This window comes from Patiria miniata, unplaced genomic scaffold, assembly GCF_015706575.1.
Source record: "Patiria miniata isolate m_02_andy unplaced genomic scaffold, ASM1570657v1 HiC_scaffold_29, whole genome shotgun sequence".
Lineage (NCBI taxonomy): Eukaryota > Metazoa > Echinodermata > Asteroidea > Valvatida > Asterinidae > Patiria > Patiria miniata.
Window position 1 is genome coordinate 13,475,520 of NW_024037068.1, and position 27,168 is coordinate 13,502,687.

Sequence of the window (27,168 nt, forward strand, 5' to 3'; positions counted from 1 at the left end):
ATACTATGTTTTGCACATAGCAACTGATCCAGCCCTTTGCAATGAATGAGAACACATGAGCTGAGATTCATTCTTCCTGATATGCCATATTTATTTCTGATGAACAATAGCGATGTGTTACGTTTAGTGACTGTAAACATGCAAATGAAATTCATACTTTTAGGTCCAAAGTTTCCGACTGTAAATTAAATCAACAATGAAAATCACCGTCCAGTTGCTATGGCATACATGCAGTGAAGTGAAGTGTTAATTTAACACCATTCGGTATCTATATAGGACAACACCAGTAAAATTTATCACCAGATGGTCCTATATAGATACCAATGTGTAAATTTAACACTGCAGTTTTTGCAGTGTATGTAGCCCATATTGACTAGGCTTGAAGCTATCTATAAAATGCGTACCATTTAATAATGATATGTTTGACTTTGAACCAAGATGGAGTACGTGGTATTTGAATACATATGCTCAACAGCTTATAGTTTGTAGATGACTGGTATGGTGTTTCAAATGTCGCCCATCATTTTCCAGCTAGTTGATTAAATATTTGACCTAATAGGCCACTAAGACTACTGTTTATTAACGGTTATTATCGCTGAATGTCATTCAGATCTCTAAGTGGTCGAAGACCCTGTGAGGTAGCGCATAAGATCCCTTTAGTAGTCCCACAATAATGGGCTAGATAACTCTGGTTCCACACCCTTGGCACGTGTTCTAGATGTCTTAGGTTCAACTCACGCCCAGTCAATATCTTTGATCAAATATTCATTGATTGCGCTATCAGATTATATTAAACTTAATAATTCTAAAACTACTTTTTCATATTACTTATTTATTATCCTTTGATTTTGCCTGTTATATATTTTTGGGTCGTGGTCAGGCCACACCCTATGACCACGCCCTATACACCACCCATCGCGGGGCTTTACTGCAGAATGCGGTCGATCATCTCTTTGATGGCCTGCATCTCCCAGCCAGTGTTGGTAGCTGGAACATAAAATAAATGACATTAATTAAGCCAGAATGACCCTTTTTAAAGTCAATTATATGGCACAAATTCTTCCCAAAGATGTTTGCTTCATGTTCAACATTCTCTTGTTTTTATAAACAGTATGTCCCCCAACCAAAAAGTGTCCGTCTGATAATTTTTGGAATAAAAACAAGACCATGAGATAAATGGGTTTTTTTTTTTTTTTTTTTACTGTTGTGCAGACGTACACTTCTAAGCCTTGGCCGCAACCCCTATGAGTTTCATTTCATTTCAATGACGCATCGTTGCACAATTATCAATTGATCACAACAACATTATTGGACACTGTCACCAAGTTTCTTGCATTATTCAAGTTCTTTACTGTATTAAGTAAGCTGTGTAAAATCCTTCACTTTGTTTAAAGGGCTGCAGTTGGGATTGGAATCATTTGCCTGGCTATCAGTCATCATGGCAAGACCTCAGTTTAATGCTCAAGGGCAAATGATTCCAATCCCAAACCACATCAGCCTTTTTTCCAAAACATGCAGTGTTTTACACAGCTTACATGACACAGCTGAAATTGACTAAGGCAAGGAACTTGGTCGCAGCAACCAAAAATGTTGATGTGATCAATTGACAAGTGTGCAGTGATGCGTGACAGAAATTAAATGAAACTCGTAGGGATTAAGGCCAAGGCTTAGGGGTATTTGCACAACCACACATTTTTAAAATTGATCTTATCTGAACAACCACACATTTTTAAAATTGATTTTATGGTTTTGTAGTTATTTCAAAAACAGTCACACGGGCACTTTTTTTTACATACTGTATAGATTTGTTTTCAACAATATCAAAACCGGATGCCATGTGACCCTTTCCCAAGAATGACCTAGAAAACGCTAGTTTTCGCGGTAATCTCTTTTACAAATCAGAGAACAAATATCATTGAGAAGGCAATTATTTGTTACTTTGTTTGTGCATTGAAACAGCATGCATCAAACCTAATGTCAAATTTTGTGATATCTCAAAATGAAGTGCAGAATATTTCACTACACTACACTATATACAAACTACTAAGTTAAGAAAGTTAACATGGAGATTGAATGGAGATTGGACTCGATATGTTCACATAATACAGGGTGAGTAAAAAAAAAAAAAAAGCGGAACCCAAACCCCATAAAATATATTTCATATTTAAACAAATATGTAGCACCAAACATAAAAATGACTGGAAAGCCAATTTCATAAGCTACTTTAAGATGAAAAAAACTGAAATTGCTCAATCCGTTCAAAGCAACACAATGACCCTAAAACCTCTCTCGTCCAAAAAAATACAATTCATAATATGTTTGGACTGTTTGGGACAACAAAGAAAATGAAACAGAATACAATGTACTCGTTTCAACAACTGTCACCAACTGTAGTACACAATATTGTTATTAACAACCCTGGTTAGGCAAACAATATGATTTATAAAATCTACTTTTTATTAAAAGGACGGGCCTTTAAAGGGATTCTGTTGAATAATTTTTAACGGTTAAATTGAGTTTTAATCTCTGGTGATGTCGGAAGACAATTGAGACGACGCATTTTTTTTTGGACGAGGCAGGTTTTAGGGTCATTGTGTTTCTTCTGTACATGGTGATATCTGAACGGATTGACTAATTTCAGTCATCTTTTTTTTTATCTTAAAGTACTTTATGAAACTGACTTTCCGGTCATTATTTTTTTGTTTTTTTGGTGCTACATACTTTTTCAAATATGAAATATAAATTTGGGGGTTTGGATTCCGCTTTTTCTTTTACTCACCCTGTACCAGTTTTGTTCACAGGGACACGTTCAGTTATATTATTGTGGATGATACCATTGGAATGGTCCATTTTAACACGCGTGTTGTACTAGGGTTACTTTGGCTACCAAAAGAACAAAGTGTGCATAGACTTACCGTAGTCGCTATCCATGTAGCCCCACCTTTGGAAGATAAAATAGAACATTTAAGGTTGATTTCTGGATAAAATATACATACTGTTTGGCTTGATACGACTGAGTTCGCTTTGCGTAACCCAACTGTTTCTAGACTTAAGAAGTTTCTGAATCATAAGAAGAGCCAAACCAAGATCGTTCTCACATTGGATAGTTTATTTGCAACTGCACGCCAAACAAACAGTAAGGTCGACGATGGTTCCCGATCCATCTAATTGAATGTGTAGCAGCATGTGTACTGATATTGGATACCATCACGTTGATAAGAAATATTTAGATACCATCTTCATTCAGCGTAGTGAAATAAACCACTCCAGTCACGTGACCAACTTTTGGGCGATCACAAACCTCGCGACATCTTCAACCAGCGTTGTGAATTAAACTACTCCGGTCATGTGACCACCTTTTGGGAGATCACAAACCTGCTGGTTTGTGATCGCCAAAAGGTGGTCACATGACCGGAGTGGTTTAATTCACTACGCTGAATGAAGATGTCGCGATGACATCGAAAGATACGTCGCTGCAATATTTTTGATTCCAAAAAGGTATCTAAATAATTCTAAATTGATTGTGGTTCGGGAACCAATACTAGAATATTCCACATCATCTCATCGCACATTGAAAAATTTCTATTCAAAGGGTAATTCGGTACTTAAAAAAAAAGAGTTGTGCAATTATGTTCTTTTCTTATATAAATAAAATATATATATAGAAAATAATTCATCGACAATGCATATAATTAATACAGGGTGAGTCGAAACCAAATTGAAGTTTTAATTTTTTTTAATATTCCGTAAGAATGACATAATTCGTTAGTAACCTTGTGGAAACAAATGAAGTTAATCACATTTACTGTTTGTCTTTGTGAACCTTTTTACTGCAGCACCCGATTTACGTGTTTGTCCACGAGGCATCAGAATGTTGTATAAGATCGGAAACGGTGCAATATAACAGACAACACGGATTTAAAACTGACCGAATCTTAGCTCAAGCTATATTATTTTTCTGTTTCACTTCTTTAGGTTTATGCAACGTTTCTCTGGACTAAACTGTAGTTGCAGCGTCCCTCATTGTTCACACAATTGACCGATCCAGTAAGCTCCGCCCAGTGCGCACGTGGGCAAATTAACACGTGCCCCTCTCCAATGCCACGCTGCATTTTCCTTCCGCGCGCATCATACGCGCGTGCACGCATGTCGGACTTGAGTGCACGCACGTCGGACATAAATCACGGCTGTGATTGGTCAGAACACCATGGGGCGGTGCTAACTGGATCGGTCCATTGCAGCTCTGCCCTTTACTTGGCGACACTGCAAGGCAATGTACGTCTCAGCCCTAGACCTCACGGAAAGAACGGCTCTGGGGACACATTTTGTGCTCTTATGCATTGTTTAGACGTCTAAGGGACAAAAGCGTACATCAGGTACTGCAATATAAAGGTTCACAAAAGATTAACGGTAAATGCGATTAACTTCATTTTTTTTCACACAATGTTACTAACGAAAATGTCGTTTTTACTCATTTTGAAAAATTCAAAACTTCAACTTGGTTTTGAAAAAAAAGATGCATCCTTTGCAATATTGCATTATTTTGTTGGACTCACCCTGTATTATTATTTTGTTTAGGCAAAAAAAAAAATAGTCGGTCTCTGGTCAGACCGAAGTTCCGGAATGCCCAATACTTAAGCTTTCGTTTAGTACACAAGAATCATTCAAATCACTCATGTGCTTTTCAAGGTACGGAATTTTAGACACAACCACCGTTTTAAAGTTTACAGATCACAAGAAGGTTGGACTGTTTTAGCAAAACGAAAGGAAATCACATTGGGTTGTGCGTAAATTGTTTTCGTTTTGCTGAAAAAAACCCCGCACATTTTGTTTTTGTGATCCGTGGACATACCTTTAAAACGGTGGTTGTGTTTAAAATTCCGTAACATTTAAAGTGATTTTGAAAGAGCTACATGCAGAATTTCACAAAAACAGTGGGCCCGACATTTGGGTTTCGCTTTTTTTTTGGACTAACTCTGTTCAGCCACTTACCAATCCCAGCAACCCAAGGCGTTGCCCAGCCAGTTATTGATCAAGGCTTGGGGATACAGGATGATGATGTTGTTCAGCTGCCCTACCTCGTTGTAACCGGTCTCCGTGTAGAAATCGTTGCCGATCGAAAGGCTGCATCAGAACGAAACATGTCTTTTTATCTTCAACGTCATTCTCGTTATTTTAAAGGTACATCCATCATTTGTAATTTGTGCCTTTTGTTCGTTCGAAGCAACAAACGTGCTCAAAATCTAAAGAAGGGTGAACCTGATGAAGTTTCAGCTCAGCTTCAGCTTTATATTCCGAGAAAAAAAACCAAGCATTCTAGGATTTGATTTCAAATCAAAAGTTGCCGAATCATGTTTTATATTGGGCCTGAATTCAGCGCCCGAGACACGATCGCACTGAGCCGATTGCAGCTACGCGATGTCGCGCACTGATCCGACGAATTATAGCAACTGCACGCGCGTGTGCGTCGTGCCAACGCTTGCGCGCGCTTCGCCTAATAGAATAAGCGAACTACTAACGGAAATTTCCATAAAAGAAAGGCCTTCTTTTTGTTGACTTCTTCAAAATGACATCTTCAAGCAAGTATGTTTTTCAACAATAGTTACGTCAGTTAATTTTTGGACAGCTGCAAATGATGGACTGTAGCTTTAATTTCATTGTTCTTATATTACTGTTGTACAAATGTTATTTTTCTTCCAAATAGAACCACTTCCGGGGATGGCGGAACAGTTCAGGGTGTGATTAATACAAATGAGTGAAGAGACTTTTCCATTTTTGACGAACATAGTAATAGATTTTGGAATGTACTCAGGATTTCCAAGTGCCGTGCGCACGACATAACTCGTTGCCACCGATTGATGTACGAAACTACGAAGAGCAAGGGGACAATCGCAAGACGCTTCTCTAATCAGCGCCTTACACGGCTCACAGCCGCGGATGAGCCACCCAGTAAAACACGGAGGAGTAATTCTACACTAATATATTACTCTAGGCCCGGCTGAGTAAAAAAAAAAAAAAAACACGACACCACAAGAATTGTTGAGCTATTGTTTTAGTGAAGTTATGCATGTAGCAATTTAAAAATATAGGATATATGAAAGCCCAATTTATAAGCTTTCCTTAAGTTTAAAAATCATTCAAATCACTTGTGTACTTTTCATGTTAACCGAATTTTTGAAACAACCACCGTTATAAAGTTCTGTCCATTATTCGCAAAAAAAAGCTGTGCGTTCTTCATGTTCTTTCAGCAAAACGAAAACAATTCACACACATCCCTGTGTTATTTGTTTTCGTTTTGCTGAAAGAACACTTACCGTGTTGTGATCCGCGTGGACAGAACTTTAAAATGGTGTTTGTGTTTAAAATTCGTTTTACTTCATAAATTACATGAGTGATTTAAATTATTCTTGTACTAGAAGAAAGCTTTTGAATTGGGCTTTTATATCCTAGATTTTGAAAGTTCTACATACAGAATTTGCCTAAAACAATATTCCCGACATTTGGGTTTTGGTTTTTGTTTACTCTCCCTGTACCTATACAAGGAAAAAAATATGTCTTAGCAAATCCACGACGTCGATCAATTATTGCACTTAGAACATTTGAGATAATGGATTAGTGTAAACCGTTTCCCTATAGAGACAGTTTGACTTTTTAGCTTGGCCACTTTCAGTCCACGACCAGTATATGGAAATCACAAGTTACACTTTAAAAATATTCAATGTATTAATTAAATCGGTAGATCGCCAACTGTAAACTGGATTGTTATGCGAAGAAAATAAAACACTGACATGTTGGATATTGAATGTACGAACTCACGTTGTCTGTGAACATCCATGGAGGGCCACATGTAGCTTGCAGTCTGATAGAGAAAAATATATAAATAGTTTATTTGCATGGCAGGATGAAGCGACAAGTGCAGCATCAGATCGTGGGATATAATAAATAAATAAATTAATCAATCAACCAATAAGTCAATCCAAGCGATTAGTGTGTCGGTCGATTGACCGATTATTAATCAGTCAGTCAATCCATCAATTGAATAATCGATGAGTTGATCAATCGACCACCTATCAAACAGTTACACAATTCAGACAGTGATCAAACTATTGGTCGATTGACTGATCCTTAATCAATCAGTCCGTCCATCAAGTGATCAATCAATCGGTCCATTGACCGATGATCAATTCATCAAGTGATTAGTCGATGAGTTGATCAATCGACCATCAATCAAACCGTCACTCAATCCAGTATGTGATCAAACTATCGGTCGATTGACTGATCCTCAATCATTCAGTCCGTCCATAAAGTGATCAATCAATCGGTCGATTGACTGATTACCAGTGTGTCAGTCAATCCTTCAAGAGATCAGTCGATGAGTTGGTCAATCGACCACCAATTTACAAATAAGTAAAATAGCTGATCGATCTATCCGCCAAATGACTACCCATCCAGACGGTTGCCTGATTGACCGATTATCAATCAGTCATGTCAATTCATCAAATGAATAGTCGATTAGTTGATCAATCGACCATCAATCCAACAGTCACCATATCCAGTAAGTGATCAATCAATCGGTCGATTGACCGATTACCAGTGAGTCAGTCAATCCTTCAAGTGATCAATCGATAGGTTGGTATCGACCACAAATTTATAAATAAGTAAATTCACTAAGTGATCGATCTATCGGTCAAGTGACTGTACCCATCCATAAGGTTGACCGAAAGACCGATTATCAACCAGTCAGTCAATCCAATGAATACTCAATGAGTCGATCAATCGACCACCAATCAAACTATCCATTATAGCAATCAATCTATGGGTCGATTTACTGATACCCAATTAATCACTCTTTCAATCCACCAAGTTATCGATAGATCAATAACTTGATTAATCTTTACCCATTTGATTAATTGTATGCCATTCATTGGATCAATTGATTATTTAACCCGTCACTATCGTTCTCTCCCTTACTACTCTGTGAAGATGCACATCCGGTCGGTATGTAGACGTAACCCGTGTAGGCCATAGGACGGTAGAGGTAATAATAGAAGGGGAAAAACTCGGACTGTGAGAAGGACTTTATCTATAGTAAAAGAAAAGAAATCAATAAGAAATCGATTATTGGTTGCTAGTGCAGCATTCGATGTCAGCACATTGTGAAAAGTACATCGACCATTCAGTCTTGTTAAACTGGGCAAGTTTTTGGCCATTTGGAGAAAAAACAACACATAGGCCTACAGGTAATCAAAGGCAAATGTTGATACGAACAATAATGTGCGAAGGCCTACATCGTGTAGGCTTTTTTCAAGTTCAACTCATTTTCTTTCTTTTTTCTTTTTGTTCCCCGCCACTCGGACAAAACTTGTCATTCTCAACTTGTCAAGAGCAACATTTTAAAATGGTGTTATTTATTTAACGCAAGCCATCATGTTTTACTTTACCACCATTTGTCCCCTTGATAGTTTTTAATTTCCGAGTTAGGGGAAATTGCTAATCTTAAATCCCTAATTTGAAAAAAAGAAATTACATTACAATTGACAGATTCAGGACTCCAAAAGTTCATTTTTCAAAACCATGCTGTTAAAAAGGCATATGGACTGTAGTAAAATCTGCAGAGCAATTAAGGGGGGAAAAAAGATGTTTACAAATTACCTGCCCGCTCGCAATAGTGGTGCTGTCCGGTTCCTTGACAGGATAAAAAAGAAACAAGAACAAAATAATGAAATGAACCATCAGTGGGTGTGTGTGTGGGCGTGAATATGGGTGTGTGTGTGTGTGGGGGGGGGGGGGGGTGGGATATACACTGCATGCCCCCATTGCGGCCCCTCCCCCTTCACGGATTAACGCCCCTGACTGTGGCAAATTTTGCAGATAATTTACTGTTATACTGTTGAATGCGGCAAGGGCGGATCATGCGGGGGTCGGGGGACGGGGGCCCTCGCCCTCAAAAAAAAGAAAAACGATTCCATTTTTTTAAAGTGACGTCGCAATAAAGGCAGACACCACGTACACCATCATCTTTTCCTACAAACAAAATTGGTTAAAGCGGTCAAAAATTGCTTCAGATCGCACCACAGAGCGTCTTGAATCCCCCCCCCCAAAAAAAAAACCAATAAAAAATCAAAAAAATCGGGGCCCTAAAGCGGGCCCCAAACCCCTCGCCGTAACTTTCGGACCCACTTTTGGGGTCCAAATTTAATTTGGGCTCCCCACCCCAAAAAAAAAATAATAATAAAACGTTGTGTTCTGGATCTGCCCTTGGAATACGGGTCAAATAATATGCCACAGATTCCTAAATGTTGGAGATGCCCAGCGATGGCCTGTCTGTATGACGCCACAATGCACATGTTGACCGCTCCACCGTTATGTATGTAAACATCTATGGTATATGTATTTCAGAAGCAGGCCTACTGAAGCTTGTGAACAGTAGGTAAACTTTCATTAATCAAGAGTTGTGGTGACATTTTGGTCAATGTGAATGGTACAGACCAGTCTTTCACTGACGTCCATTTTGAAACTGCGTGCTTTTGTTCCACAAAGAACGACTTCCGACATTGTCTTGTTTATACTTCTGCGCTTTCCTTTAGGCAATTGATGGCTAAGTCCCCGCCTGCTTCCCAAATGCACAGACTGTTACGGAGATACCGCAATATTTTTGATCACAGTGGTTTAAACTGGGGACGTCTCTATAGTCTGAAGTACTATTGGTCCGAATTCCCATTGGTCCGACGTCCCATTGGTCCGACGTCCCATTGGTCCGACGGCCCATTGCTAAATACATTCCATTGGTATAAGCGTGCCATTGGCCCGAAGTACCATTGGTCCGAAGTACCATGGGTCCGAAGTCCCATTGGTCCGAAGTCCCACATGGTCTGAGGTCCCATTGGTCCGACGCCCCATAGGATTATTGTTAGGGTTAGGGTTAGGGTCAGTCAACCTGAAGAAGTGGAACTATTATATTTCGGACCAATGGGACTTCGGACCAATGGGATTTCGGACCAATGGTACTTCGGACCAATGGGACTTCGGACCAATGGTATTTCGGACTATCGAGACGTAACAGAAAAAAAACTTTGGGTGGCTGTCATTGTCAATACGCCCAACATGCCATGTGTCCTCAGCATGATGGGAAATATTTTCAATGAACCTTGCCCAAATACCACCACGTGATCGATCGAAGAGAAGGTGGTTTCTGTCTGTGAAATGGATAATCGGATAGCACAAAAAGTGACGCCATTGGCCTGCTATTGGCATTCTTGCACAGTATACAGACAGCCGCTACGCAGCATTGAGTGGACATTTTTTTTTCTTCATGTTTTACTTTTGGGTATTGTACTCGGACTTATAGGTTCTCAGACTCGGCCAAGTACTCGGCCCTGAATGTACTCTTTCTCGATGCTCTGGGCTTGGAATCGTCACAGTGTACTTGGACTCGGCCCAGGACTCGGTCCTCTAAGTAGGCCTACTCGGATTACAGGACTCGACTCCAACACTGGAATAGCATACCACCAGGTTGCCGCCATAGATGTGGTTGAGGATTTCAAACGCCTGGTTGTAGTTGCAGTCGTTAATGAAGGGTACCCAGTTAGTCCCACAACTCGATCCGTTGTCCTCAGTGATCTTAAATGAAATAAAAGGGGAAGGTGCAAGGAACGGGTCAGATCAATAGCTACCATTGACTAGATGTGCCGTCACCAAGTTCGATCAATAACCATTGGTTATAGCTTGTGTTTGATGTGAAAAAAAGTACCTTACGCATGCGCGCAGCAACCCTTAGATCCTTTTGGCATACGCCTCTGTACTGATGATGTCCCACTTTGTTTACTTGTGCACTTTTCTATGGGGCTACGAAAACCGTCTTGCCCACCAGACCCCCACACGAAAGAACACATGTAAACAAAGTGTGACGTTATAAATACAGAGGGCTATTGCGGTACAAAATCATGGCCACTGATAACAGGCGAAGGGGTCAAGTGGACGTTCATTATATATCGCTATCAGTTCATATTTTACGTAAATCTTAACATCACACCACATCAAAAATGAAGTTCATATTTTGTTCTAGGCGTAAAATATCACACAGGCGCATATGTATTTGCTTTGTATAGTGTTTTAAAACATGACAGAAATGTGTAGGGCGAGCTACACATCACAGTTAAAGACTTTATTGCGTACACATTGGTGTACACTACATCTTGTCCCCCATTCCGATATCATCAACCATATCATCGGATTGATGAAAACATTCTGGCTTGGGGTTGCATATTTATTATGAAACAGTTATTACTCATTTGAAATGATGTATTAGGCATTCTGTTTTGACATAGGCCCATACCATCTAATGCATCAACAGGAATATAGCCTTATCGCGTTGGCGCAACAGTAGATGTAGTTCAGATTTGAAATGTGTACATAAAACCGCCGGCAGATCAAATCCATGGGCTAGGCCTAGGCTTTTTTCAAGCTAGGCAGGCTAATTTAAGCAGAGTTGTACACAGTGAGTCTGTAGACAAAGCGGAGATTACGGACATTCAAGCTCATGCATGGTGCTAATCAGCAAACAGGACAGCGCCCTCATGTAATCACTGACAAAAAGGCATTTAGCGCTGCACTAGGAACATGTATGTTCGTGCGCCTGCGTGTAGCTGAAACGTCCTAGTGCCGTGACAAAAAATCGGTGTCCTTAGTCTTGACACACAACGCTAGTGATCGATAGTGGGCGGTGAATAGTGCGGCAGCTTATGGCACAACAATTAGACCAGCGGGCCTACTGCACTAACGTCTTTGCCATTTCGTCTCAGCGGTTTAACTTTTTCCTTTATTTTCTCCATAGGCTTTCCTACGGACCAATCAGAGATCGAGAAAAAGTTCGATGGCTCGCCAAAGGCTAGTAAACATACACGTCACGCGGTGCGTGATCGCCAGCATCAGCGCTAACCGATCGGCGATCGAGACTTGACGGTTTAACGGCTAGCGCGACGGTTGTAAGCATGCACGTCTCGCGGTAAGCTACTGGGCATCATAATATTATCAGCGCTTTCCGGGAATCAATCAACGGTCGGGAAACTGCGGTGATGATGCACGGAGCTAGTACACACAATCTCATTGACATAATGGCCCCGCCTCCATTGAAACAAAACGACCGAGACGTTAGTATGAGAAAGTAAAAACCAATTATGCAACTGCGCTACACAACAACGCAACTATTGCTCTTGACCACTGACGCCTTGGGCCAAGACTACGGTATCCTATGAAATCTGACCAGACAGAATTATTGAGTAGTACGCCTACTACTTGTGGATTACAAGTTGGTTGCAAGCTCAGTGGATGACTAGATTATTGTATAGACTAGAATTGTGTTGAATGATTGGCTGAGCATACATTAGTTTGTGACCCGATAAAGTGAGGATGCCCCCCAGTTCCACCGCCACTGCTCTCAAAGGAAAAGTCATTGAGCACGCTTATTGACCTATTGCCGTTTGCAAGTTAGCCACGCCCCTTAGACAACCCTAAGGAGTTTTTGTACACTTAGTTTTGTTTGTATCTGATTTTGCGTGTGCCGCGTCCATTCGTTTATGATGCAATTTGACAATATTTCACAAACTGCGTTGACGCGATTCTCTACCGCGATAGGTCAACTGTACACACAAATATGCAACTGTCCTGTGACGGATTATTCGGAAAAAAGCTTGCACAATGCTTTCGCCAATGAAAGGGTCTTTGTGAAAGACTGGTCTCATACTTACGAAGGCATGACCAGCCGCTACGTCGTACACCGTCTTAATGTTCGCCGCGGGGATGAATTCCTCGTAGTAGTCTTCAAGTTTTTGCACAAGATCTGACAAAAACAATGGGGGGGGGGAATGCAGCAATAATTGAAAAATCCGTTAAAGCAAACTGGGCGTGATATCGAGATATGAAAAGCATATAGGATAATTGTATCATTATGTATTCTGCTCGCTAATTCTAGCAATACCGTCACTCACAATCTAAAGAAGAATGAAATACAAACGTGTTGAAGTTTCAGCTTAGTGAATATTGCTCTTTTCGAGGAAACAGTGGAAAACCACGCACATGCCTTTTGATCACGAAACACGATTCCGTCTATAAAAACTCTTTATTCCGAAATCCAAAATTGACTGATCGCTGGAAATCACCTACATTTCTTGATATCTCAGTGCGCTTATTAACAACAATTCGGTAGGTTTTATTTCAATCAATACGAATGAGCCTGTATTCCTTTCAAAGCGTGCAGACTTGTTACTTTGCCTATCCGCTCCGTTCACAACGAAGGAACGATGCGCGTCAACCAGCGAAATGTCCCTCCAATGGAACGTCGTTCCATTAAAGGGCGCCCTCTTTTGTCTGCGCACGGAGCCCATAGAGCCAATGCATATGTAGCCGTTCTATGCGGAATTGAAGGTCGGCATTTGTGGTAAGTACAGTATTGTGATGAATCGTCAACTTATACGTTTTATACATTAACATGAACTGTATAGTGACTTTTCTTTAGTGCTAAGTCACTCATTCTAGAGCAGTAGACCCCAATTGGCCAATACAGTTAGTGGGCGTCACTTAAGTCAGCTACTGAGCAATTCTGCATTTTGATTGGTAACCACCATCTGTATAATTTGGCAATGATGTGCATTCTTTGTTAGCAATTGTAATTGGATCATGTTGGCCTATTAAAGGCAAAGTGAGAAGGAATAAACCTCACTTCTTCGCCTGGTGGGACCAAAGAAGTCAAAGAAGTCTCCTGTCTCTGTTTTATTGTATAATTGTCGCTAATTAGGGTGTAAGTCTCCCCCACTTGAGCCACTCGAGCCACTTGAGCCACTTGAGCCACTTGAGCCACTTGAGCCACTTGAACCACTTGAACCACTTGAGCCACTTGAACCACTTGAACCACTTAAGCCACTGGTCAGCCACCCAGAGCCACCGGTCAACCACACAAACCACAGGCGAATCCACCCAATCCCCTAAATCCCAAACACATGTTGAGTTAGCGCTTCCCCTGGTGGAGCAGATTTGGGAGTGCTGTTCGTCACTTGGTGCTGTGGCCTCCAACCGCAGGTGCTTCAACTCCATCGGGACTGGGCCAGAGAGGCAAGGGACCGACTAGGCGACGCACGTTACAGTATCTTATTTGTTATCGCAGGAATATGGAAGTGTCGCTGATGCGTCAGAATCGTATATATTCAGAAATTATCGTAAAAGGATGTAAAGCAGCCCAGGCACGCAAAAAGCACATTTTTGGAGATCATCGAGTTGAAAGGTTTTGTGCTCCTATTTCTAAATGAAAAAATCACATCAGGCTGAAATTTGGGCTCATGAAAGTCGTTAATAAATAAAAACATATCGTACATTTGATTTCAAAATATTATTTAATTTTGAAGTTATTTATATTTTTCGGCTTTTACAACCTTACCGGGAACTCCATTTGTCTTAAACGTGAACTCGCCCTTCATTAAACGTGCGCTTAAGCAGCATGTTAAATTATAACGTCCTTGTGTTGGGAACATAGAGCTAACTCGTAATTCTGCGCGCGGAGACGCTCTGAAGCCGACCTGGGCGCAGACATTTTGAATTCATGTGCGTGTTTGTAGAACATAATGAAATTAGATGGATTGAATTTTACATGCAACGCTACATGCAACGCGCAAGTATAGAACATACGCAAACAGCTTAAGCGCGTCATTGACGGTTCAAAAAAACGTGACGGCAAAAAGCATGTGCAGCGAGTAGAACGCTTGCAGATGCGTTCGATAATCGACGCGTGAAAGCGCGCTACGCTATGTTGTGGGACAGGCGTATATCTATCCATGCACATTTTGTCCCATAACACGGCGTCGTGCACCTTCGCGCGTCAATTATCGATCGCGTCTGCAAGCGGTCTATACGCGCACGCATTGCGCTGTTTGCGTATTGTTGATGTACCCTAACGTGGCGTGGCCCCCAACGTGGCGCACTTTGATTTTTCGCCTGTAGCGCCTGGCTAGAGAAAAGTTTTAAAGCAATAGTCCATCATTTGCAGCCATCCGAAAAGTAACCGGCGTAATTACCTTTGAAAAACAAACTTGGTTGAAAGATAGTAAGGGAACTAAACTCCCTATGAAATTATTCTTTCTGGGAAGCTGTCATTTTGAAGTAATCAACGAAAGAAGGCATTTCCAACGGTGATTCTTAAGAAGCACCGTAGGAAAATTTAAATTAGTAGTTCGTTTTGTTATTCAGCGCAGCGCGCACAAGTATTGGAACGACGCACACGCGCGCGCGGTTGTTATAATTCGTCGGATCAGTGCGCGACGCTGCGTATAGCTGCAATTCAAAACAATTCAAAACATGATTCAGTAGTTTTGATTTGAAATTGAGATCTTATAATGCTGCTTTTCTCGGAATGTACAGCTGAAGCTTAGCTGAAACTTCATCAGGTTAGTTGGTTAGTATCCTTCATTAGATTTTGAACACTTTTGTTGCTTCAAACGAGCAAAATGCACTAATTACAAATGATGGACTATAGCTTTAACTGATATTTAACAAAAAAGTGAAATTTCAGCAAGTTCTAAACACTCTCGTTTATAAATCGCGAGTTTATTTACCCGTTACAAAGTTAGAAGAACTTATTACCGATTTTATTGTAAAGTGCAAAGTGAACCCCTTTGAAAATGCCCCGAAAAATAAGAAAATAATTTTCTGACAAACATCTGGCTGAGTATGAAACTACAGATAATAATGATTTACAGAAATTCTTAAATGTTAATTTGGAATTTTCCAAGATTTACTTCAGTGCGCCACGTTAGGGAACACTCCGCCAATTTGTGCCCAATTTCCAGACGCCACCGTTTTTCAATTTTGGATTAAATTTTATGAAACCGAAATTGTTCACAGAGGATAAAAAGCAAGCATTAATGAGGTAAAAGTACTAGTATTTTACTGCATGAATTTTAGGTTTGTCAACAAAGAGGTTTGGCAACACTACACGAGGGAAGTTGGGAAAGCTTCTAAGTGCGCCACGTTAGGGAACCCGACTATAGAGCAAAACGACACGCTCATTTGTTGATTGTGCGTTTCGGTTTTGGGCCAACCTCGTGCCCGTGGGTATGATATTGCGCCATGTTGTTTCCCATCATGCCTTGCGCGATCGTAACCCCTGGAATCGTGTTATTTAAATGTGCCAAAAGATGGCACATTATAATTAGGGCTGCAGTTTATCCGTTTAACGTGCCGACGCCATCTTTAAAATGTTAAAAGTTGTGATTTTGAAGAATCAATCCTTTCAAACATAACGTTTGGACGTTGCCTTATTTAGCAAAGATTTGTATTAAATGTACGTACCCCTTTCGGGCCTTTACAACCACAGATACAGGGGGTTTTTTTGCGAAAAGACGCGGCTGCCATTTTCCATATCGTACAGGCATCGCGACTTTTGAATCACATTTTTTTTTGTCGTACGTGACATTACGTGCAAGGCACGCAAGCGTATTATCGGCGCGCCCGGCGTGCAATCTTCGAAATGCGCGCGCAGTACCTGTGAATAGCCACTCAGCGTCATTTACGTCATCATCACAGCCAGGGGTTAGTGTAAGGAACGAGCACGCGCCCCTGGAGTCGAGGCTGGTTCTGGGTGTATCGGCTTCGATAACGCACCGGTATGGAATACAAACGCAGATATGCAAATAGCCGTACAAACCCTGTACAAAAAGTCTAGGTCTCCTTAGGTTTGTGCACAATGGTTGGGAACAAACTTGGCTTTGCGTACCCATTTAAGTGCAGCGTTACATTAAAATTACACGCTTATTTACGACCTTTTGCCTGGCACAAATAATGAAAAACCTCCTTCCGTCTTTTGTTTACTGTTAATTACGTCAGAATGACGTAGCCCCTTGAGACAATATATCAAATGAAAGATATTTCCAAGCTTAATCGATTTCCCCCCCAAAAAAGGAATTTGACCTTTGCACTCATTTGTTGCCCTTACGACCTTCTTCCAGGCACCCGACGATATATTCTCTATTGTTTATGTTTTAGTTACCTGTTTGTACAACTGAATCTTGAGTTCCACTGAAGAGGTAGACTCGGTCCGACGCCATGTTGCTCGTGGCGTCCACTTTGCCAGAAGAAGCATAAGACTCCGTCTTGGACTTCAAGTAGGGTATGTCGACATTGCCTGGATTACCGAAAGTGGAACACTCCAACGTGGTCGCTCTCAGTACACTGCCCCGTGCGCAGTAGTAAGGCGCTACATAAGCAATAATAAGATAACAAGAAATATGAGGGGGTATCGACAGACCACTTCCCGACACCTTCAGTGTCGAAACACTGCAACATTACAGTAGACCTTCAGCCTGGGGGTTTGGTCGGTACCAAATAAATGATTATAGCGAGCATGCGCAAGGTATACCGCCCCTACAGTGGTAACAAACAAATTTGATGGACATTTTGAGAAAAAGGCTGATAACACTCAAAGAGCTGCCACCGCTGCAATGCTTTCACATATTTTCCAACTCCGGAGGTGTATACCTTGCCAAAAATTGCTATGATTATTCCCCTCATTTGATATCGGTGGCCAAAATTTTGGACCGAGGCTGTTGACCAACAGTTTATTGCCTTTCAGAAAGCCGTATAATTCTAAATCCCCAAAAAAACCATTATTCTGCAAGAAGAAAAAGTTCAGATAATCTTCATGTACCACATAGTTAGTTTTCTTCCCGTAGTACCATCAACTTTGCTATTTTTTAATTGCCGAGGTTGGCTACGCGGCTGCAGCTAGGGAAGCCTAGCTGATTAGGATTCAACATTCTGTAGACATGTTGAGGATTTCAGCGACCCATTGCAATATGTTTATATAATGACTTCGGAGTACCTCTGGATTGCAGTGCCATTTGCAATTCGCTCACTACTTGTGTACAATTGAATAAGACAGGTTATAGGTCACTACTTCCTGGTTGTGACCTCAGTGCTATGTCTGGTTTCCTGTTTGCTATCATACTAACTTGCTCACCTCCAGCCACGGCACCTGCCCCCATAATGGTGGCGGAGAAGCCAACATGTAGCTGGACGGCCATGTTGGCCCCTGATGACACCCCGCTGACCGACACCTTGGTCGGATCCGCGCCGTAAGAGCCTGACAAACATAGAAAAATTGCAAAAAAAGACATTAAAGTGTGCAATTAAAACTCCATGTACATGTCATAAAAAAGACAGCTACCATGGGCATCGCATAATGCACTGCTAAAGCCAGGGGTGCTATGGTGGGGAGCTGTGGTCCAATGGTTATGGTGTTCGTCTCGTGTGCCGTGGTACACGGGTTCGAATCCTGGCCGTGGGAACATGGTGCTTGTGCTGTTGAGCAAGGCACTTTACCATTATTGCTTTGTCCTTCGGATGGGACGTAAAGCCGTAGGTCCCGTGTGTTGTGTAATGCACGTTAAAGAACCCAGTAACACTTGTCTCTAAGAGAAGGGGTTCGCCCCGGTGTTACTGGCAGTGGCCGCACCTTGTATGCCACATAATGGGTCTCATATGTCTCATGTACTTTATTCATCTAACAATAGACATAACTCCCAGTGCCTGGAGTACCTCAGTACTCCAGTGCGCTTATGCCTGGGTTGGAACGTTACCCGTGGCTTCATTTTTAATGATGTGCATTTCACATCCAATGGTAGTCCCCCCCCCCCCCACCCACCCACCCACACACCTACACACACACCCTTACATAGGCATAGAAGTGGGGTACTTCCTTTGTTTTCGAAATTTCGCAACATCGCACACTTATGTAAAAATGCTTTTATTTTAACCACAGTTAATTTCCTGGGCTGAAATTCAGACTTAATATCCCTTATCTAAAACTCTTCCAATTGCAACGAATCAACCCACCTTGGAAATTCCTAGTTTTTGGGTAAAATCCATATATATATTTCGTGAAAAACTGGTGGTGTACCAAAACGGTACCCCGCAAGACGGTGGGCATTCCTTGTGGGGTACCTCCCATTGTTCCGGTACCCCACAAGGCAGTGTTTGTATACGCACACCTACACACACACCATCAGAAACACCTAACCCAACCCCTTGTAAAAAAAAAAAAAAACAATAAACAAACAAACCTACGAACGAAACGTTAAGGGGATAAAATCGCTCCCCCACCGAACCCAACAATTTGACATACTGTATAATACTGTATAAGTGCAACCCTTTGAACAAATAAATTGGGAGACAACCAACAACTATAGGAACGGACAATTAAGGTGATCAATCGCAGGTGTATTCCGATCGTCGCAGGTTCAACCACACCATTGGTTGAACTAAGGCAGGGATGGGGCAGCCTTAGGCTTGAGTGTCCCCTCCCCCATCCCCCGCTCAGAATTTGGAGAAGGCAAACATACAATTTATATATCGTTTGAGACTATGCCCAAACCCAATGAGCCTCCCTCCCCAAAGTGCCCGACTGCAAAATGGGACCAATTTACGCTAATGGGGTCAACTCGCACCCGCTCCCCATATTTCTTTGTTGTGCCATATGTTGTTTTGTTATTGAATGCAACCTGTATCCGTTCTCATCATTTTAATCTATTCAGCGAGGTATAATGCAAAGGAAACTGGCCTATTTTTGTTTTGTTTTGCGTCAAACAAAGTATTTGTAGGCCTAGATACCGTAATCGATATTTGCACTGAAATAATTAGAACACTTGGAAACGATTATTTGATTGTTTTTATTCAGGAAAGTGCAACCGTGTAGTGTATATAGGTTAATCGATAAGACAATGGTTTGCTAGAGATTTGTTACACTAGGGGTGGTATGTCTTACACCTGTCGTCCGTTTAATTAAATCCTGGAATGTTTTTGTTTGTTTATAAAAATATAGCATCGAGTCCTGTTTTCTTTTGAATGAATTGCAAATGGGAAGTAGTTTTGGCAGTCGAGCACCTTCATAGTCTGAGTCCAATGGACAACCCGTATCATTTCAATCATTAAAACTTTCTCACTTCGAATTGGATAAGTGGTATGCATGAATGACCCTAAATGGATAAAAACTTTCAATTACTCTGCAGAGTGGGGTGCAATATTGTGAGTAAGGACAAAAACCATAAAACTGTTTTTTGTAAGGTTATTGAGAAGACAAATGTTCCATTCCGCGCTTATCTCAGAGCCATCCTCAATTGGTAATGTTGAGTGGCATGGCGGCTTTAACATTTAGTTCGGATACAACAATCCGTTTTTATTGATAACCAGTGGCCTAATTTGTAGAAATCATTTGTGTCCAAACATCCAAGCTCCACGCGAGGTATGTGTGGCGGAAACTGGCCTAATTGTGAATAAATGTATTGAAATCCTGCAATCGATAATTGGATAGATATAATCCGGACACTTAGAAACATTCATCAGGTTATTTATGCGCGGGGTAAATGCCACCATGTATGCAAGTTTATCAGTATTAACAGTAATGTTTATGGTAATTTACACTATGTCTTACACCTGTCGTTTGTTTAAGTAGACTCTGTGAATGTTTTGGTATGTATCGTTATGATACCTAACCGTACCGATTGAGTATCTTCAATGAGTAAGTCCAGTGGACCTATCCTAGCTTTACCTAGGTAATCTTACTCTTGTAAGAAAACCCTGTCAAACCAAGTCCACGTATTCCCTATTTTGATACTCGTTGTCAGCCAATCAGATTGTCTGCGTAGACATTGTGACGATTCCCTGCGCTCTGAATATTCATGATTCTTGATCTATGAGGTCATTTTTTCTAGAACTGGTCATAAGATGGAATTTTGCTTAGGGGCGATGTAAATTCAATATTAGGTTGTGTCCTTCACCGACGTATTTTTTTTTTATAAACACTGTATACTGTAAGGACCGTGCTTCTTGCGACAATTTTTAAAAATCTGGGTCGTGCATGTAGTGGTGGTTTCAGATCCAATTCGGTGTAACAGACTGCCAATCATCCGACAATCAGGTGTTTCCGGACAAATTCCTGCTTATCTGTACAGATGTTTTACCACTCGCCCACCGAGCTAGCCGGAGTTGGCTGCCTGGTTCGAATCCGATATCTTTGTTTGTATAGTTTAGTTGCGGCAAGCTCGGTGGTCGAGTGGTACGTCTGCACTGATCAACAGGAGATCCTGGGTTCGAGTCCCATCAGAGTTTTGTTTCCCTCACAATTAATTTGGTATACAGTGTTTATAAAAGAACATCGGTGAAAGGCTAACATCCAATATAGAAATTCTGGAGCTTGTAGGCCAGTAGGAGAAAATATTGAGAATTGTTGGAGCAGACAGCCTACATGATTTCCAGAATAGTAAATCTCCCGAATGGTATAGAACTGAAGTTTTTGCTGGAGTAAGGACTGGTGGGGGCAAGAGCCTGGGCTTCATGGTCTAACCAATGACAGCCATTACAAATATTAAGGGCGAGGTAGGGATGGTTATCCGACCGTATATCACAGATGAGTTCGTATGGGTGGTCAGTTTTTGTAACGAGCAATGTGATCGGGCAAAAATTGTGTCAATCCTTATTTGGAAGTGTCATGAATTATAAATGCTCGGGCGAGGGCAAAACTAATGGTAAATCACTGGACTCGGTTTGCCAACGTACAATAATAAGACAACTCCGGCTTGCAAGGCTGCATCTATCTTCAACTTGGTATGTTGTGTCTGAATTACCGTAGATGGAAGCCAACCTTTCCGCAGAGTAGGGTAGAATATTGGGACTGAAGACAAGTCATAAAGAAAAACAAGGTTACTGAGAAGACCAAGGTGTTCAATGACGCGCTTCAATTTTATTGATCACCAATGGCCTTAATTACAGAAATCGGTATGTGGCCCACTTGTCCAAGCATTTTAATTGTGGGTTATTCTAATCAGGTCATTTGTGGTAAGTGCTCGGGTGAATACAATTCCAATTAATTGAAACAGCGGTGTGTAAATAACGACAACGTAGCGATCGAAATTGGAACAACATCGGAAGGAACTAGATAACTCTTTCATCAGCAACTTCAGAATGATGGATTGTTTTCCCACCTTCGCGCCCTGCTTAAACACAAAACAACGCGCTACGGCAGTTGGAATTGCTGTGACCTTAGTATCCACTACAAGACACCTGTTGTTTTTGTAAGTGGTGGAAAACAATAACAAGTCTATTTTCTCACCTGGCTGTTTAATAATACGAGCCGTAGGCCCTACAGGTTTCCATTGTAAAAAAAAACAATTGTTCAATATTATATTTCATGCGTAGATTCGTTTCAAGTATCATCGAGCCTATAATTTCGGTCCTCTGCCGAAGTGGCAAGGATAAGATGCAAGTAGGAAAGCTTCACAGGGATCGACTCATTATACTTTTCACTCCAAAATCTAGCGTCTCATTCATCTGTGCGAATTGGGGTTTGTTTCTTTAGATTTGTTTTTTAATTGAAATTACTTTGTAGTAAAAGAAGGCAAGGCAAATAACCCTGGAAACAAGTATACAAATATTGACTACTTCAAGTCGAGTAATAAAACTAGCCTGCCCAGGTGATCCATGAAGCATTCTATTTGTCCCGAGGCGAACATTTTTCCCACAGATTCTGCTTGATTTTAAGCGATAACTTATTAATTTAATCTGAATGCAATAACAATTTACTTCTTTTTGAGTACGAAATTGGTTGAAAATTAACTTGCACTTGTCCTCACTACCCCTCCCCCTCACCCCACGAAATGGTTGAACCCAGTTCTGTAGCGCTAACGCGCTTGGAAAAAATACGTGCAACGCGAAACACACACATCCCTATGCATTTTGCACACAGTGCGTATAGTACTTTGGTTTCTACGGGTATAGTACTTTGGTTGCTATGGGTATAGTACTTTTGGACGTGCACAGCAAGATAGCAAATAAAGCGAATTCCATGTGACTCGCTCTCAGCCAATAACGACACAGAATCTGTGGGTGAGGTGTTATAATATTTATTTTATTCCTTTTCCCATTTCTAATTCTAGGCGCAATTTCATGAAGATGAAAAGCATAAAATATTAGGTGGGAAAAAAAATGGCGAAGCACGAGTCCACTGACAGTCTGTCAATATACATTGACAGTCTGTCAATATACAGTCCACTGACAGTCTGTCAATATACAGTCTGTCAATATACATTGACAGTCTGTCAATATGTGGCCAGTAGCCTTTTTTGTTGTTAATACCAGAAGGGCCAGCCTCATAGTCCTCTTTGCAAATGTCTCACTCACTGACCAACCTCGTCCCCGAGGGTAGCTTTGCTTTCAACCTTGTTTCCAATAGTAACCTCTGGGTGGGAAACTTGCTTCTTTTATACTGATTTGATACAGGAATACAGCAATGTGGTTAAAGTGTTCAGGAATTTCCTCAGATCGCTCCAAAGAGCATCTTGAATCCAAGCAAATGCGGGCCCCGAACCCTACGCCGTATTTTTTTGGGATCCACTTTTTTGGGGGACAAATTGCCACGCACTGAGTTTTTAATGTAGTTTTATTATGGTGTGTGGTGTTTCCATCCAACCCCTTCCTCCCCTAAATAGTACGAGATTATTCCCCGTCTCGTTACATTGTCATTCCGGGTCTCGTGCTTGGTTGTTTGGTTTATACCGTTTCTTATACACCAACCAATAATGTTTCCCATCCAAGATGTGGGGACTGTCACTTTTGAAGTGGGGCAAAAGTTAAGTGACGATATCTACCATTCTCGGGGCCCTAAACTGGTTGAATGTCCATCAAGTGTGTCAAATAGTATAAACTGTTCGTGAGTGACCAAAATCCCCACCCCGGGGCCTGCAAAACGTGACCAAACCCCGACATAAGACCTGGGATAGCGGGGAGGGGGGGGGGGGGCGGGGAAAACAACTGATGGGTGCATTGCACCAAGTATCTCGGTACTCATCGGAAAAAAATCGATTATGCTATAGAGTTTCTAAGGACCGTCCTTCTCGCAACAATTTTGAAAAAGCTGGGTCGTGCATGTCGTGGTGGTTTCAGATCCAACCCGGTGTAACGGTCTGCCAGATATCCGGCGTCCTCGTGTTTCCAGACAAATTCAGTGGGTAATCGGTCACGTAACCGTCACAGTGTCGGTTAGCCGGCGGGCTGGCTTTCCGGTAAAATAGTACCTATGGTGGATTTAAGCTAGCTTTTTTTTATGGGAGCGGGGCGGGGTTAATCCGAAAACCGAAACGTTGATTTGGAAATACAGAAGACGGGACATTTTAAAACGAAAAGGGGCTGAAAGCTGAAGGGTCCGTTCAATCAAGAGGTATTTTAACAAAATTTGCCTGCTGGAAAGATCAGCATCAATGTACTATGCAGGGTAATCAGTAGCCTTTCGCCAAGGCCATCGTGGCTTAACTTGCCGGCATTCAGCTTTGCTCCAGTCGCTTCGGGCTTTCGCAGCTCTGCCGCTCTAAGCCACGATGGCCTTGGCGAAAGGCTAGGTAATCAGCAATTGCTTCATAAAAATGACCAGCATACACGCAAGGATTAATGACTCAGCTAACTTCCTGTTAAAACTGATGAGTGTGAGGCTGTGAGCGTGATAACGGCCCGTACAGTCAACAAAGACCAAGACAGCTATTAACCGCTTGACTAGCCGCGCGCGGCGGCTTTAAAGTTTGCTGGGCTCTGTGCTTGATCTGGTGTCGAATTTTGTCAAGGCGGCCTTTTGTATTTTTGAAGATTCACGATCCTATGTTTTTGGCCTTTATAATTGAATGCTGATATGTGATTAATACATAACCACGTTAGGCCAAAAAACCAGTCTCCGGTTTCTGGTATGGAGCTTGCCCAAAAAGTGGTGCGGCGACGCGGCTTTTTTTTACCTTTTTTTTTTTTCAAATGTCGGCTGATGACTGCAAATGGTGCCCGACTAAACTTATTGCAAATATATGGGAGTCCAGAGAGGCCACATAAAGCTTATACTCGATCGTAACTCCATCTAAAAACACGTTAAAATTGTGCAGCAACAGGATTCCCGTCAAACCAGTGAGTGTTGCGGTTTTGAGACATCATCTTTCATTGAAAAAAAGTGTTTATTTTACTGACGCGCATGGCTACGGCGACACGCGCGCATACCAGAAACCAAAGACTTTCTTTTTGGCCTTAACGCCGAGCACAATATATTTAGCTTAACTAAGAAATGTCGCATTTGTTTTATCGGCTCGGGACCACATCTCTCCAACACTTTTCGATAAAAACCTTTTACATATTAACAACCAGATTTGGGTAAACGGTGTTCTCGAAAAAAAGGTGTCACATTTTACGTTTATTTACTAGGTAAATGCTTCATCCATGACAACAAAAACATTTACAATCATGACTATCTGTTATATGTAGAAGTGTTTATTTCTGCAAAATTTTGGAAAAGTATATCTTACATAAGGAGTGGTTTTGCTTAAAGTTGTATGACTATTTCCGTTTTAAATGTCATGCAAACAAACTGACAAAATGACACACCTGGAACATTCGCTATTAGCGTGCCAACGGGTATTTATGCCCGTTATCACGCGTCTAACCAATTAACCCTCCGACGCAGAAAGCCCATTTAGTAACACACTTATTACAGTAAGGGGTCCCCCGGGGACCCAAATATTTAGCGCCACGGTTTGAGGCTACACAACACTGTATCCACATGAACACAATCTTGCCATGTCTGTAGACTAAGGAGGTGTATTTGTATACATAGTCTGTGGTCAAGCCGTGCACTGTCTACTCGCAAGTGACCTTGTTTGTGCACGTGATATGGTGGGTCCCCGGGTGGGCAGAAATTGCGTCGGAGTTGTTTTGTGCGCGTGCATATGGTGGGTCCAAGGATGGGCAGAAATTGCGTCGGTCCTTAGCCCAGGTTGTCAGGCTCAGATATGCCTGACCCGGGGTCACACACTAAAGGTGACTGCATATATTCGTAGAGGGTGTCTCTTGCTAGGATTAGATAGAAGATCACCAGAATTGGTTTGAAATTTTTTTTTCTTTCATTAAGGTAATTAACCAAATTGGGTCCCCAAAAGGGCAAGATTATGCGCCGGAGGGTTAATATAAGGCAAGTCCGCTCAATGCATTTTGTACTAGAGCTCAGAACAGTCGTTCATCCATGTTTGTAAATCCGTGGTTCACGCAAGAAGATTTTATTGTAAGAAAGTGTCATATAGAAATCCCTATCCTCTGTTCCTTAATTAGCTTCACTCTAAAAAATCAAGATAACAGCCGTCCATTTGAGCAAAATATTGGAGGGAATGTACCCCGCCCCCTTTTTACTCTCCCACTGATCGCCGGCCATGTTCAGTAATATGTCAAATCGGGAGCAAGTCATATCTAAATTCGGCAAACTGTTTCATAGTGCGTACCATGCTGTTTTGTGTTTTTGAGAAATATCAGACACAACCGACTCTTGTTTAACCAGCCAAATAAAAGAGATTCACGCTTAAAAAAAAAGAAACAAAACAATTTGTTGTTTGTTAATATTGGGTAAAAGAAAATACCAACAATAGATGACAATACTTGCCTAAGGCGGCTGCGCTGGCCTGCCCGACGAACACCATCACCACAACCATCAACTTCATAACTGCGAAACTTGTCTCAAACATCTTGCCTCAAATTGGTCAGCTCAATTGCAAAGAGTGTAACAATACCGAAGTACGAGCAAACGACAGGAGGAGAAATTCTTCCCTGTGTGTGCCGGTCAATCGTTTATATACCGAGATCCAGCCCATTGGATGTCGTACGTATCCAATTTTTCTCCAACCATAATTTCAATAAAAAATAAAGCCACATACACTTATTGAAATGGTCCGTGCGCGTGTTGGTATAAAATGAATGAGTTTTCGGTGATATGAAGGCGAGTCCATTTGCTTCGTGGGGGACAGGTACAGGCTTGAGCATAGGCATAATCTTATGGCACTGGCATTATATGTGGCGTGTGTATTGCTCTTAAACTAATATATGCTCAAAACTTGATTACAATGTTTTTGTTGAAACACAATGTTTTATCTGATTCTCAATATGGGTTTAGGGAGCACCACTCAACCACTCATGCTATCATACAAGATGGAGTGGTTCAGGAATTATCTCACTAACCGTAACCAATTTGTTTATTTTAATAACAATCATTCCTCTACTGAAGATCTACTATATGGAGTTCCACAATGATCTCTATTAGGACCTTTGCTTTTTCTATTTACA

At 41.4% G+C, this 27,168-nt stretch overlaps 1 protein-coding gene across 1 annotated transcript; it reads right to left on the reverse strand.

Moving 5' to 3' along the window:
* Positions 1 to 66: 66 nt before the first annotated feature.
* LOC119735575 lies at positions 67 to 26,702 on the reverse strand. The gene is made up of 11 exons (XM_038209336.1): positions 26,492 to 26,702; positions 18,002 to 18,124; positions 17,033 to 17,239; positions 12,747 to 12,838; positions 10,507 to 10,620; positions 8,653 to 8,685; positions 7,972 to 8,083; positions 6,817 to 6,859; positions 4,993 to 5,124; positions 2,916 to 2,941; positions 67 to 987 (listed from the first exon to the last, which is right to left on the reverse strand). Exons 1-11 carry the CDS (start codon positions 26,571 to 26,573, stop codon positions 926 to 928), a joined length of 1,026 nt encoding a protein of 341 aa, XP_038065264.1. The 5' UTR covers positions 26,574 to 26,702; the 3' UTR covers positions 67 to 925.
* Positions 26,703 to 27,168: the final 466 nt, after the last annotated feature.

What these genes read in the sequence shown, in the direction of transcription:
- LOC119735575 (XM_038209336.1), bottom strand. Translation starts at nt 26,573, where the DNA reads ATGTTTGAGACAAGTTTCGCAGTTATGAAGTTGATGGTTGTGGTGATG. An exon ending in CCACTATTGCGAGCGGGCAG is followed by an intron (nt 8,084 to 8,652) that starts GTAATTTGTAAA and finishes CTTTTACTATAG; the next exon opens with ATAAAGTCCTTCTCACAGTC. An exon ending in CATGGATGTTCACAGACAAC is followed by an intron (nt 5,125 to 6,816) that starts GTGAGTTCGTAC and finishes GTTCTGATGCAG; the next exon opens with CCTTTCGATCGGCAACGATT.